At 37.7% G+C, this 15,832-nt stretch overlaps 1 protein-coding gene across 4 annotated transcripts in view; it reads right to left on the bottom strand.

The window, feature by feature from the left end:
* The window catches only part of LOC129765106 (calcium-binding mitochondrial carrier protein SCaMC-2), a 66,652-nt gene that overhangs the window by 48,709 nt on the left and 2,111 nt on the right, over positions 1-15,832 (bottom strand). Inside the window, exons 2-4 of one of the 4 annotated variants that reach the window (XM_055764975.1) lie at positions 1,490-1,731; positions 1,320-1,431; positions 760-1,164 (exon numbers count right to left, since the gene is read on the bottom strand). In XM_055764975.1, the coding sequence (XP_055620950.1) occupies positions 760-1,164; positions 1,320-1,431; positions 1,490-1,731 (759 nt within the window). The remainder of the gene's footprint in view (positions 1-759; positions 1,165-1,319; positions 1,432-1,489; positions 1,732-15,832) is intronic. The other 3 variants (XM_055764976.1, XM_055764977.1, XM_055764978.1) reach the window with 3 other exon arrangements.

Here is a 15,832-nt window from a genome sequence, read left to right as displayed (position 1 = left end):
AATTTTCTTCGTTTATCTATCAGATGGAACAATGTATTCTAAATGGCTTGGAATTGCATGCCTCAATCATGCTTCCTATTACATGTAGATATCAGCTATAGCTAAGCGCTAAAGCTCTTCCGGTTGGTTACATGTACAATGGAATCGCATACTTATATGTCCATGAACTTCTACAACGATTATTTGCAAATCTCTACGCCATCTATCGTATTAGCTGAGTGCATTTGGGAAATGAAATGGAGGAAAACGAAATCACTTGGTTTCCGTATTCGTACGAATGACAACTGCCCCCATGGCAAGAATCAGTTCCCTAAAGTGGGTGCAGTAGAAGACTTCATTCTTTGTTGGACAGCTGATGGCGAATGATTTGGTACAGATTAATATGAAGCAATAAGATTTCTTATGTTTTTTTTAAGATTGGATAAAATAATACAATATACCAATGATGGGTCAGAGGATTTGAAAACAGATGAGTCAGTATATAGGATTTAGACCAATTGGGACGATGGCAGATAGGATATAGAAAACCCTTAAATAAAAAGAGAGACGAATGATGGAAAACGATGAATGTGCAATTTGCCTATAACTGATGCATTCCAGCAGATTGTCGCAATCATACGAAATCATTTTCTTAACTCGATAATCAGCAAACAATGCAGAACTCAACGTCGATAAAATATAAAGTAAACAGAAGCGAATGCTGCTCTGGCATGGGAAGTGAGGGTTACTGACGAAATAAAGAAACGATTTCCACTGTACCTTACCATCCACCAGCAGATGTGTGTTGTGGAATTTGTGCACACCCGCAAAGGCGGAAGCACTGGAGGAGCCGGTCTTCAGCAGGCTCGGATTCAGTATTAGCTCAGTGATATGTTCGATCGCTTGCTCTAGATCGATCAGACTGAGCAGAGGATCGAGATTTTCGTCGGGTGTCGTTCCTAGGCTAGTAGTAGTAGTAGTAGGGATGTTGCTATTGTTAGTTGCATCAATGAGAGTCATGCTAGTCACCGGTGTTGTGCCAGTGTTTGTGGCAATGTTTTTGTTATTCAACTTTTCAAGGGCATCAACTGTTGGTGGTGAAATTTCAGAAGAAGAAGACAAAAGATTCGAGGAGGGCACTTCACGGCCAATCATCGCTAGATACGCTTCATTGTATCTTAGATTCTTCACGCAGATCCCGGTAAGAGTATAAGAGTTTTTCAGAAAGAGAAAACAGAACAAAGGTTCGGAGGGTTAGATATATCAATTGCTGGGTTCAAATCTACGACTGAGGGGATATCCAAATAATTATTCTACAAGAAAGCTTGAGTTTTACTTACGGTAGAATGCCTCCAGTACTTGACGAGCTCGTGGATATCTGAAGATGGAGCCAGAAGAAGAAAGTCTCGCCACTCGTCGAAACTGATATTGAGACTACCATCTTTATCCATCCTAAAATAAAAGCAAACATTTTAATTAGATTTAGAAACGTCATGGTAAATCATCAAACCTTTTAAGTAACTTGGCCGCCTCGTGCCGATCTATTTCGATTCCCAGCTCCTTGAAGGCGGTAATCAGCTCCTCCAAATCCACCATTCCATCTCGGTTCCTGTCCAGGTGAGTAAACTGCAGGCGTAAATTTTTCTCATGTTCTCGCACATAATGAATAAACTCGGCCAAGCCGACATCACCGCTCTGGGTCTGGTCCGACTGCTTGAGGAAACGCTGGAAAAATAATGAATGTCCGTATTCCTGTTGTGTTTTATCGATGTGTGGGAACCCCGTTGGTAATAATGCGCGCATGTTTTGTGTGATGTGTTGGCAAGCGGATGAGCGTGAACACATGGGAAACGTTGCGTGTATTTGTTATGGAGATGGGAAAATGATAGAAAAAAAAAGATAAAACAATAAATTACTATGCGATTTTAATGACATGTATGCATTTTCGTGATGGTTAGATACACAAAGAACATAAAAAATGTATATTAATGTTAAGCTAATAAAAATCTAAATTCAACGAAATTGATAATTATTCCCCATCGACTAGTGATGTCAGATATTTATCATGTACTTTGGTAGACTTTTTCCAATTCTTTTTTTTTTGGCTATATATATCGAATGAAAAGCCAAATTTCGAGTGAATTATCAAACTAACCTCTAAATATATATATATATATATATATATATATATATATATATATATATATATATATATATATATATATATATATATATATATATATATATATATATATATATATATATATATATATATATATATATATATATATATATATATATATATATATATATATATATATATATATATATATATATATATATATATATATATATATATATATATATATATTTCTTATACCACTTCCTACCAATATATTCGAGAGTTTGAAAATATGTGAAATCGTTGGCTTCAGGAAACACTCTGTTAATTGTATGAAATGGTGAGTTAAAATTACTAAAACCGAAAATTAGTTCTTTTTCATCCCATTTGTTCGAATGCTTATGGAAATCTGTTTAATGATTTGTGTAATAATCCCATTATGATAACTGCCAAAACTACTACTTCTTCAAAACGCTTTTCGAGAACATTCCAGAGAATTGTTTCCAAAGCAAAAATAAAAGCTGAAATTAGAAACATTTCTTCGGTGACTTCAAAGGACAGTACAACAGTAAAACTGCACAATCAAGCGAATATTTTTACAATTAAGCATGAAATAACATCTGAAGGAACTTATTTGACAATAAAATCGTTCGCCTGCAGATAATCTCCGAGAAACGAGTGTCCATCGTAAAGAGTTTTTTCTGAAGAATTCTGCAATTGCTATTCAAAAAAATGTGTCAAAAGCATTTAAATGAAGAAACAACCAATGGATTTAGGAATACTTCTTTACTAAACTTTGACTGCAAGATACTAGTTCATATATTGAAGCGAAAATTAGAAAAAAGAAAACAATATTTTGAATGTTTTATTCCATAAAGCGTGTTGATAGGGGATTCCTCTTGGCTGTTGTGCAGAAAATGTAATCTAATCCCGGATTCAAAGCCCCACTTTAAAAAACACGAATGTCGTAATAACATGTGCTTATTAACGGAAGTTTCATTTGTAACATCACAATCTTTCGATCGGCAGGACAAAATGATCCTTAAAAAACTGATCCCGGTGCTGAGCATACCTAACGCAGCTGTATCAATGTGTCATTAACGTCAAATAACGTCGCAAAATGGATGCTAAAAATTCGAGAAATATTTGGGAACGGGGGTACAACCCATCAGAAAAGGTGGGCTGAATCTGCTTCTTTTAGTACAGAGTTCTGCATATGAACTCTGTTTTTGAGCTGGTATTATAAAATTAGGATAGCACTCGTTTAGCTAATTCCTACTCAAATTATTTGGAAAATCCTAATAATATTCCGGTCATTTCATCATATTATTAACATCCCACATATACTCTGCAGATACAAATGTATCAGCAGTTCGCTATTTAAAATTTACTCCCACGTAGACCTGGATTTAGAACACAGAGTTCAGTTTATACTCAAATATGATGTAGCTTAGAAGTTGAAAACAAAGACTCTCCACTACCAATGGAAGCTTGATCGCTCAATGTTTATGTGACTTTCATGCAGAATACATATTTCAGTGAAGAAGTTCGATGATATGGAAAAATATTCGACATAACCAATTTATGGATAAATATGGAGTACCCAAAATGGGCGGAAAATGCAAAAAAAATGTTCATTTATTCGAACAGATCTGAATGTATTTAAAAAAACATCTTTTAACGTGTCCACGTGGACATTTTCGTACCCCGTACCACCCCTAAAGTTGTCCATGTGGTATGTGGACAGCCCCCATGTTTCCGAGATTATATCTTAAGTTTTCGTGATTGTTACACATACAAAATTCTTCCGGAGTCCGGTGAGCCGCAGGTTGAGTATAGTTGATCTACATTATTTAAGCATCTACATCTAAAATTGAGCAAATCCGTAGTTCTGCCAACTCTGCCTCCGACAAGTATGCGTAGAATCGATGTGCCGCCATCTATATGTAGTTCTTTTTTTTCTCACATTACAACTTGTATGCAATATTGTTTAAAAATATTAAATCTTTCAAGCAAGTTCATAATTACTCAATTCAAGCGAATATTTCCTCTTCATTTCACTTTCACGTCTTAATGTTTTTTCATCATATTTCAAAATTATTTTTTTAGTAATATCTCAACATATCACACAAACATTTAGGTACAATTTCGGAATTCTGTGTTGATTTGGAATGCTATTTGCCACTGTAACCAATTATTAGTTCACTAGAACACGACTGTAATACAATTCAAACCTGAATGTGTTAAAATTCCAGGAAAATACACACGAGACGGAGATTAGAAGTTGCTCATTTGTGCAAAAAAAAAATGCCTCCCGGAGACAATCCCCAGCCGCTGGGTCGACTTCGAAGGAGGAAGAAACAATAAATGTTCAGCGCTCAGTGTCGCGAAAAAAATACCACTCACTACAAATTGCCAGCTGTGTGGATGAGGGAAAACATTTTTTCAAAGCTTTCAATGTATGGAAATATGTTAAAGTGATTGATAGACATTAATGTCGAGCAGTTCTCAGAACGATTTGCTCTGAAAGCGATACCCTAGTTTGTTCGGCTATCATCGAAAGCAGAAATAAATCCGGCAATCAGACAGGTGTGATAATTGCAGTAATCCCCCCGTTGTAAATGAATTCACATTCGAGCATCCAACTCGACAGACAGCTAGTCGCGTGTCGCCTGGTTCGATGAAAGGCATTTAAAAATTGACGACCACTGATCCCGTATGATTCAAACTAGAAGCAGCAGCAGCACAGTAAATAAACCAAAGAGCAAAGGCATCATTCGTGGTCCGCTCCACGAGCCGAACCACACAAATGAAAACCGTGCTGGCAACGGGCCAAGGTCGTTTCCCTAATAAATAACGCCGAGACAAGTAGCATTTGAATTCCTTGAAAATTTGCGAAATGTGTTCCCCCTATTATCTTCGTGTGATTGTGTACGATTTTCATTTGCGTCTTATCTACGGCCTTATTGTGCGGTGGATGATAGTGATTACATCCGGTGTATCAGAAACGCAACCGAAATTATGCTGATCATCTGGTTCTGATAAGCAATGGTATGGCCGTCGTAATTTGGCCACCGATGTAAATAAACAAAATTATCCGTACCATATATTAAGTTATGCACAGTGTATAGAACGGCGGTAAGAACACGGCGATGGCGAGTCAATGTCTTATCTGCTCGTGTCTGTATATTTGTTTATGTTTATTTTATAATTTTCTGCACGAGTGAGCTTTAATGACTTATAGCTCCGCTGGCAAATGAAAAACGTTTTGCTGCAGTATTTTGTGGAATCCGATTGTGGAAATAGTAGTTAGCCCACCGTCTATATATTACGGCAGTCTTATTTTTGGTGGAGAAGAAAACTTGTGTTCCAATTAATTAGATTCAAATATACCTTTGTTCCAATGTTCCGCCGAAATTGTGTTTCCGAAATTCTTGACAAATCGAATGGAATAAAATACTTTCTTCTGCAATCAATCCACAAATACTTGTTTCATAACCCAATGATTCATTCCTCTCTGATTTTGACGTAATCCTCACGGCCACCGAACCTGTTTCTTTTATCGTTTCGTATAATTATCCTACTCTCACCCCCAGCAGTGCTCCGTAAAGTGCAAAAGTCGTTCAATCAATTCGCAACACGTCGTGGTTCCACCACAGTACCAACAACCAACCATCCAACCGGTACTACTTTCTAGCATTCATAATAAGCTTTCACGCTTTTTTCTGCCATCAAAACGCACAGCGTGTTTCGAGCAGGGCTTCACAATCAGAGAGTCGTCAAACAACAAGTTTACCTCCTAAGCCACCGATCAGCTGATTGGGAAGGAGGTGTAAAAAACCTGCTCGTCTTGGATGGATTCACCCACTCGGTCACACAAGCAAACGGTAATGGTACCCCCATAAAAGATCACGACCGATCGACCGACCGACCGTATCGTGTGACCTCGGCAGGATGTATCTATCCTGTGCGCTGTGGTGTAATACTTTAACTTGTCCAACAGACCATTTTAGCACATGTCACTTGGGAATTCTCTGTTGGTTTTGCATAACTATAATGTGTGCTGCATTTAAAGGTTGTCTCGTTTCTTTCCTATTTGCTTCAATTCCGCCGCATCGAGTGCGCATACGTGGGAACTCCAACACTCGAAGAGCCGTTCGTCCTTGGATGGTGAGAAACGGTGGCAAGAATGGCTCTATACGGAATACGGGGTCGCGTGATGGCAGTATTATCACGTTATGAGCCCCTCTTTCCCACCTGCGGGGAACGTCTTCTCGTGGGTTTCTCGTACCGGTGGAATACTCGGCATCACCAATTTCTCTTTTGTCAACTCTGTTATCAATCAGCAAAACGTTATCTGTCTGGGATCGAGATTCAGATTCAAACGTTATCTGTCGGAAAACGGGATTTCAGTTTCAAACGTCATGAGACAAATTCCCCTCGGGATTATTGGTTAAATTTCCTTTTTATTTGCCGAAATCGGTTTTATAGGGTGGTAATGCAATTCAGCAAATTGAACTGTCAATTCCATCATCACAAACTGGTTTTCGCCCGTCTTATTTTATACAAAAAAAATAAACGAATTAATTTGTGTCATTAAAAAATTCTTCTAAAAGGATCATCAGTTCGAGAATATTTTTTAACATAAAATAAAAATTATTCTTCTGCTTTTCTGATGAACTTTCGAACTTTTCGCTGAATACATACATAGTGACTTTCACTACCGTATCTGTCATCTTTTTCAGTCACATTTCCATATCAGACGGTGTTTTGATCGTTTTCTTCAATTTGCGCTTGACAATTGCCCAATATTTTTCGATGTCAGCTTAAACAGCAGCTGGCTAAGTCAGGTCAGATCTTCACGGAACCTTTGTGTGATCGAATGAACGCCAAATTTCCTTCTGAAGACACTTCTACTAGTACAGTTGTCCATTCATAGTTCGTTCGTGATCAGGCCAATATTATTGACACGGAATTGATTCAAAGTTCTTTTTTACATATGTCGCCTAGTTGCAAAACCGGCCAACTCCACAAGTTTGAGAAATACGTTTTTTCGGTTTTTTAGACCTTAGATTAATCTGACCAGACGTCCCGCATTCAAACAAAATGTCCCGCGTAAGATTTCATCCCGCGAAACATCCCGCATTTGGCAAAAGAAACGAAAATGCCCCGCAATATCAATATATTTCAATAACACAATTTGATCATGTTGATTTTCTTAAATGGATAAACCTCAAAAAAAACTTTCATTTGGCAGACTGTTCAAGAGCGCTGCTAATGCATCCAAAGATTAATACGTTAAGTTGGTTTCATCGCACCGAGATTGGGCTTTTTGTTTAGAGAGTGGCAACAAAATTGAAAAATGATTTTTATAAAAATCCCCTTTTGATCCGCAGGGACCAACGTGAGCCAGACGAAAAGTTCATTTTTGGTCCCCTAGCTCGGTCGGGGCTTAACGTTTTAAATAAGCCAGAAGAACGAGTGTATACTCGACAGGAAGAGGCAGAGTTGTTTGATGAAGTATCGTAAATGAAGCGCTGGGCGGTCTTACGGAAGTTGGCCGGAACCAGAACCATGGCCGATGAAGAGATGTATATCGGTGTGTTATATTACCTTTTCGTGGCTTTGGTGGTCGTCTGTCTCTCTATTTTGACCATTCGCCCAAAAGTTTTCTATCGGGCGCAGCTGGGGAATGTTGGGAAGGTTGGTGGTCTTCTCGACAATGTTTATCTCCAGCCGATCCATCCTCCAGTGATCTTTTGGCATAATAGGCTGATCCCAGGTTCGGCATAAAGACCACATCACCTTCCCAACTCCGGCAAGCACTTCGTACTAGATATCTCCCCGTTCACCATATGAAAGAAGAGCGGCTTGGACATTCCCTTCACGTCTGTCAGAGAATGACCTTCTTCGAGAACTTGATGTGAATGATATATTCGACGTCATCGCTTACCTGGGGAACGTAAAGTACCCGGTCCCCTGTCATTCGTTGAATTCTAGCATCAAGTACGCCTCGTCCTTCATTATGAGTACGAAAAAAAGTTTTTCACTTTTTTCGCCGGAAAGAAATTTTTCACCAGCACCTCAAACTACTCCTTCTGGGTGATTGCCTGCTGCTCAGATACGGCCGGTCTAATCTGACGCTTCCGCATAAAAATGTCCATTTTGGTCAGATTCTTCTCCACCGTTTGGCCGGTTGCTTCGATCTCCCGGCTTAAGGAGCGTCAAAGAGATGATATTGTAAATACCAGATCGGCTATATCTGGCGGACACAAAGTGCCTCAGGATGTCCAACTCGTTCGCTGTGGGGTGGAGCTTGCAGTATGGAAAAATCATCAAGTTGCTTGACAGTGCTGCTGCTGCGAATCAACAGCCTTGAATCATTTTTGTTGTAGATTCAATAAACGAAATATTTAAAGAAAATTTGTTCCTATAAATTATCTTTCATCGCCATCCGAAATTAGTCCATTTTTTTTATTGCATACGTTAACACTAAAATCGATGAAAAATGAATTGGAATTTTCGAGCATTCCATTCGGTAATTTGAAGAAAATTGTAGAATTTGAATCGTGCTTGCCAGGCGTTAACGCTATGATTGAGCGAGTGATTTTCGGGCGCAAACAAAATCTAAACCACCGAAAATCACAACTGAGTGCCGATACTCAGAAAGAAATAATACTTAACAGTTTAGACTCGCTAAACTATGGTTTATGTTCACATAACGTTTGGTTTTTTGTGTTCCGCGTTAGACCTCTGACCATCTGGTCACTTTACCGTAGATACATTTGGTAGTGAGGAACAGCACCAATATCGATCAATTCCATATAAAACACGCGTTTTAAATTCATGATGTGCTGCAAAACGGGTGACATGATGCTACAGAAAATCGTCTTTCCTGTCAAATATTTGTTTTTGGAGTAGGCCGGTTTTGCAACTAGGCGTGACAAATGTTTCTTAGTCCATCAAAATAGATCCATTGTACTTGGTCAGAACTTGGTCGTACAGTTTCTGTGCACGATTTTTGGCAACCTTGTTCTGCTTCAGGGTATCGACTCAAAATCCGAAAAAAAATCCCTGATACTCCCTGATTTTCCAGTAATTTTTTGTAAAATAGCTACTAGATTTTACTAGATCAAATTCTCAAATGGTATTTTAGCTGTAGTACCTAAGACATTTATTTAGCTTAAACAATTAAATTTATGAGCTATCGACAGACGTTTTCCAATAAATGTATAGTTTGTGATTTTTCATTGCATTAAGCGACGAAAAAGATTTTAAAAAAGGATTTACTTATACAGTTCAAAGTTATCTTGAAGGAGTCCTTAACACTAGTACAGAATGAGAATTTTCATTTTGATTTCGGATTTTAAGGAAATACTTTATCTTACAATCTTTCGGGTCCCTTCTGTGCGTTTTCCAAAATTTTCTTCGTTTTACTTCCAGAAATTTTGCTTCTTCTTCCCGTAGCCGTTTCAATAACTTTGAATCCTATGACGATAAAGAGAATGAGAATTTCGAACTAGTTGAGTTAACTAGCTCAACATGTTTATTGATGCTATCCTTCCAAAGTAGTGATGAATTACACCATTAACTTGTCGCATGGCGCTGAGACGAACCAGCCCAGGAGGCTGAAAGTCTCAAAAATAAAGAATAAAAAAAAATTGTCGCATGGCACAACCTTTTCCTCCCACATGTTTTCATAAAAACATTCGCTATTAGTTGAGAAGCTCTTTCAAAGTTGGGGAAGACCATTTTTGGCAAAAAGTTCCGTAAACCTGTCCTTTCCAAGAATTCTCAAGTCGTTCATTTTTCGTATCATAGTGAGCAAACTTGTTTATGTTGCTAGCAATATTGTTTCAGTGATAAGTCTGCTGGAGCTCTACTGATACTACCAAAACCCGTCAAATATCGAAATAGTCAAAAGATTTTCGAATCGTTTTCCCTCCAAGTTTTTATCAGATAAATGATGGAAAGATCGAGTATCGTCAACGCTTCAATGCAATATGACTAATTTACGTTTATACCGCCCATCGAGACAAGAAGTTTGTTCAAATATATAATACTCAGGCCTTCTTTGCTGAAAGTTGATCTCTGATACTTGAGAACGTCTCAAGAACATTGACTACAGACTACAGACTACAGATACTGATGCCAAATGCCAGTGAAAACACCGCGAACGTGAAGGCCGTCTACTTTTGCGCTATTTGCCCTTCGAAAGGACTAAGTTCACAAAAAAATATATCTAAAAGCATAACGGGTGTTAAATAAAAAATTAGAATTTTTTCAATACCTTTCAGTAACTCAAATAAAGAGCGTAAAATTTTCTTTCTCCAAGAAAATTGCTCTTTGGGCTCCCTAGAAACAGAAGGCGTGTTTGGTTTTGCTAGTTTGAATTTAGTCAAAGCAAAGATGGCGTCGAAACAGCACGTGCTCCGCGAACGCATTGTACGGTTCTACGAAACGCATTTCCAGCAAGGAAAAAAGTTCACGGTGGCACATTTTAAGGAAGAAAATGTACCTGTCAGTACGGTATATCGTATCCTGGGTTCCCTGAACGTAGAGCGGAAGGTCGAAAGTGGTCGTCCGGTGACGATAATGACGAAGCAGAGGAAGACATCGTTAAGGAAGCTGTTTGACAACAAGGAAGCAACCAGCCTGCGTGACGCCGGTCGGAAATATGGCTGCTCCCACGTATTGATCTATCGGACCCTCAAGATGGCAGGAATCGTCTGCAGGAAGAAGACGAGGTCGCCGGAGTACACGGAGGAGCAGATTGAGACAGTTGAATCACAGTGTCGGTGGATGACCAAAAAATACCGCGGGACGTCTTTCGTTCTGGACGACGAAAGCTATTTTCCGCTGTCCAAAACGCATATTCCAGGAAATGATAATTACTACTCCAGCGACTAGTCATCCACACCGCCTGAAGTGAAATACAAGTTCAAGCACAAGTTTGAAAAAAAGGTTATGTTGTACATCGCCATTTCCGACCGGGGCATTTCAAAGCCTTGGTTTAAGCCGAGCGGTCTGGCAATCAACCAACAAATCTATCGAGGAGAGTGCCTCGATAAAATCCTACTGCCGTTCCTGAAGAAGCATCACGCGGATGGAAAGTACGTCTTCTGGCCGGACAAGGCGTCTTCCCATTACGCCAAGAAGACGCTGGCGTATCTTGAGGAGAAAAAGATACCGTTCGTGCCGAAAGATCGTAATAGAGGATTTCTTTGGCTCACTCAGTGCCCTAGTGTATAAAAACAATTGGAGGGCCAAGGACACGAAGCAGCTGACTACAAGAATCCGGAATTGTATCCGGAAAATGGACGTAAGTGCCGTACAACGTTCTTGTGAGAGCATCGCGACAAAGTTGCGTCGAACAGCAGACCACGGCCCATACTCAAACATTCACTGACATTTTTTTGAAGAAAATACATTATGTTATTAATAAAAAATACTGAAATCGATGAAAAAAAATTTTTTTTTATATGTGATTGAAAAAATTCTCATTTTTTATTTAACACCCGTTATATTGCACATATTTTGAAAAACTTACAGAAGGTCAAACTAGTCAAATACGTATTTGCTTGGTATCATTAACTTTCTAATTACTGCAATAATGAAAATTCTAATTTCGGAATTTCATTTTTTCAGGTTGGTGACGAAATTTCTTGATATTCCCTGATACGAATAATGGTATTCCCTGATATTCCCTGATTTTCAAGGTAGTCGTTATGGATGCCAGATGATTTTTTCATATGTGTTCACATGATACGAAAAAATGTCTTCACAATCAAATTGGAAATAAAATTCATAACTTACTTTCGAACAATGTTTGATAAATTATTCAGTTTTTATTATACTAGGTCACGCCCAGCTTCCCCAGGCGATACCTGCTCTTAGATTTGGGAAAATTGTCTATCAGCTGCTCGATAACGTAACAAATGTTAGTTTTTTTCATATAGTTCGGCTCATTGTTTACCTTAAACTTCTCGCACAGATTCCATTAAACATTCTTTGCTTCATTTCAGTTCATTACGGGCGACTTATTGTTCAAGTGTTAGCCTACGGTCTACCAACGTGAACTGTATCAGAAAGACATTAAAAAATGAATGTAGTACATACTAGACAACAGGGCTCGGCATAGTCATAGTCAACTGAGGAGTCAGCTAACTATCTGACTGACTATTTGGCTGACTTTTGGCTTCTTCATGCAAATTCTCCGCCAACAGTCAGTCGGGCGTTTAGTCGCTTTCCCCCTCTACGACTCGACTATCTCATTTCATTATTCCCAGTCAAATTGTCTTCATTGCATTTTGAAGTGACTTCCCCCAGAACGAATTCGTTCCTCCCTGTCCCATGTGTCACGTATGCATGCATCGGTGTTTGAGTTCAACGTGGTTTGACATAAGCTAGATTTTTTATTTTTCACATTTTTTAAAATACTCACACGTATAAAATAGCGTGCAGTGTGTGTGCGCTATTTTGCACGCTATTTACTAATACTAACGCGAGGACCGTTATAGCATATCTGATAACTTTCTAAGTTTGATGGTTTGAGTTCACGATGGGTAGACAGTTAACCGTCCATTAATGGGGTAACTAATTTTTTGCATCAGAAATCAGGTTTTCGTTCCTCTTTATATGGACGTAAAAATAAGATTGCGTACGCAATTTGAATGAAGAGGCAGATTTGTATTCATTAGTCGCGTCAGTTTGAATAACCATTGACTGGACTAGTTCATCAGTTATCCTCGCTAGTCAACGCTAATCAATTCATTTTCTAGTCAATTCACTGTTTGTTGACGGCTACTGCCGAAGCAGTTCTAGTCGAAGCGAAGCTACTGAGAGTAGAGTCGATCTTCATTTTTCATTTTCGAAGATTTCTGGCCCTGCTAGTCAATAATTAAACCCTGTTTAACCCTCTTTTAACCCTCGTGTACAACGCGCGCAAAATCATAACTCGTATACTCGCGCACGGTGTCACAGACTGTGAGTGTCTCTGTAGTTTTGCTATTGTGTATTTTTAGGCGATATTTGTATTCATTTAAAGTAAAAAAAAATATAATTAAAAAACATCAGAGAATATTATTTCTTCAACTTCATTCCGTTTCTATTGTCATTTTGATCGCCCCGTCACCCAGATCTAGGTGACGGGTGTATTTCCTGGGAGGCCCCGTCACCCAGATATGGGTGACACTTTTCTCGTTCAATTTGAATAGGATTTTCAAACGGAATTTGATAGAATGGGCACTTAAATGTCAATATGGGTTATGAAGAATAATCAAAAAATCAAAAACATAAAAATATAGTTTTTATACTATACTTTTAAACGGTTTTATTTAGCATTACCTACTGTAAATATGTTTGTATGTTTATCAAACACAAATGTAACATATGTTCTCAATATGATATATTCACAGAATCTTCGCAATCGATTGAACAGAATATTCCATATTATCTGATGAAATTTTAGTTATTCATCGCTATCGAATATAGTATATAAAGTTAGTACGTTCGGTTGAATTTCATTTTTTATTATCATTTCCAACACTACATAATTGACTGAAAACTTATTTTTAGAAGTTTTCTAATCAGCAGTCGGTTGATTTCATTCGGATTCAACAGAAAAGTAGTCCTGAATAGAACCCGAATTCATTATTGTCGTTGCCCGCTTATTTCACTTGCGCTCCGACAGTTGAATTTGGGCCCCGCAAGAAACTCGACCGAATCGCTCTGAGCGACGAAGGTGTTAATTCATCCTCCTCAAAACTGAATTATTTATTCTCGGTCGGTAAGACGGTATGCTCGATTATAGGAGGCTCAACTAAAGGAAACCCGGTCATACTAATAAATATTCAATGATATTTTTTTCTACAAAATAAAAATGACTATCGGTTACTAAATAATAGAGATGAAACGGATATCCAGTATCAATCCTGTATCTGGCCAATATTTGCTATCCGGCCGAATACCGGATAGTAGACAAAAAAAACAATAATTTCTCATTAGCACGAGATAAAACATTCAGTTTCTACTGTAAACACTACTGCAAGAAACTGAAAGTTAAACTCTGGCAAACATAGCCAATTGAGCGTACTGCTTAGAGTTTAATGACCACCAAATGTTATTTTTTCCCTTAGATGGTGAAAGGTAGTCATGCGAAATGGAGCAATTTTCATTTCGCATTTCTTTAACTTTTTGCCAACATTTTGGAGTTGTCAGTCTTTTTAGGAAAGAACAGATAAACAAACAGAAATTTTCCCGCCAGGTGGCATTCTGAGAACTAAATCCTGACGTATTCAGAGGACATAAGTTTGTTTATTTGGATTTGCTAATTGCGCCTTGGGGTGTAATTTGGGACTAAAAATGTAGCGTTTGGAATCAGGACGATAGTTATAACGAATAAGACCATTGTTTTTTTTTCTTTTAACGTAATAGACATTTTCCACGATATTGTTTTGAAGACATACTCTGAATGAAAGAATATTCAAAATGGAAAAAATCATTGCAAAGCATTCTCAAGATACTCCGTCTGAAGAAATTCTGCATCACTTTCTGCTTGGATTTTTTGAAATCCATCAGATGTTTTATATGAAGATTCTGTTCCTGACCGACAGAGCTAACCAGTTTCTGTTTAAATAATTTAAACAAACCTCATGTCCTGTATTTCAAATAACAAGAAAAACGATTAAAATACTGAATCATATGGTAGCTCAGATTATACAGATCGTGGGGTGGATAAATTCGGGTTTATTAGGAGTTTATTAGGAGTGGGAGTATTATTATTCAATAAAATCGTAGAAATCGTTCTTACAAAATGATTCTAACCTTGACATATACTAAACGCTTCTAACTAATCAAACGAGTAAGACAGCTAAGAACAAAAATATGCGAGATGTCGATTATTATATATAAAAGTCAAGTTTTATCTTTAGGATAATTTATAGGAAGAGAAAAAATATTACATTCTCATATGTTCGACAACTACATTATTCACGAGCAACAAAGTATTCCTCCTCATATTTGAACCAGCGTTTGATTTAGCTTTTTATACCGAGTACCGATCATAGAATAACGGTGTTAATTTCTAAACAGGTTCAATAGACATTAAAATTCGTTTAGAAAAAGTGTAAACTGTTCCATGGTTGGATAAAGTAGGCAGTAAAATGCCCAGCTTTGGTGGCTGAGTGCAGACAAACGACCCCAAAGGATTAATTATACCTACATAACATTTGTACGACCGAAATTATGCAACCGACATTTCTATTATAAATGGGAATGAACACATTCATTTCACGGAGTTTTTTTTTACACTTATCATAGTTTTTCAAATTAAAATAAATATGCTTCTTTAAAACTCGCATTCGTCTTTGAAAGGAGAAGTTTTTTCCAAAAATTTAGTTTTTAAAGATTTTTGAAACCTTACGCCGGATGTTTGTAGCATATTCAATTGGTCATTTCACGTATTATTTAATACGTCACAAATCAAGTGATTTCACTAGTCTGCTGAGCGTTCCAGTGCCCAATGTTATTCAAGTACCCACGAGTGAGACTCGATGTTGTACGTGAAAGGGTTAACGAATTGTTGAAATTGTTCCTAGTGACAATTTTTTGCTTTATTACAAGTTATGATCGTACAACTGGATGTGTTAATATCAAATAACTAACAATCTGAAAAAAAAAATATTAAAACGGAAACTTTAATTAAGAAATATCTGCTTTAACAACTACAGG

The sequence above is a fragment of the Toxorhynchites rutilus genome, chromosome 2, assembly GCF_029784135.1.
Source record: "Toxorhynchites rutilus septentrionalis strain SRP chromosome 2, ASM2978413v1, whole genome shotgun sequence".
Lineage (NCBI taxonomy): Eukaryota > Metazoa > Arthropoda > Insecta > Diptera > Culicidae > Toxorhynchites > Toxorhynchites rutilus.
The sequence above is the reverse complement of the archived record's forward strand: the minus strand, read 5'-3'. Positions and strand labels throughout refer to the sequence as shown.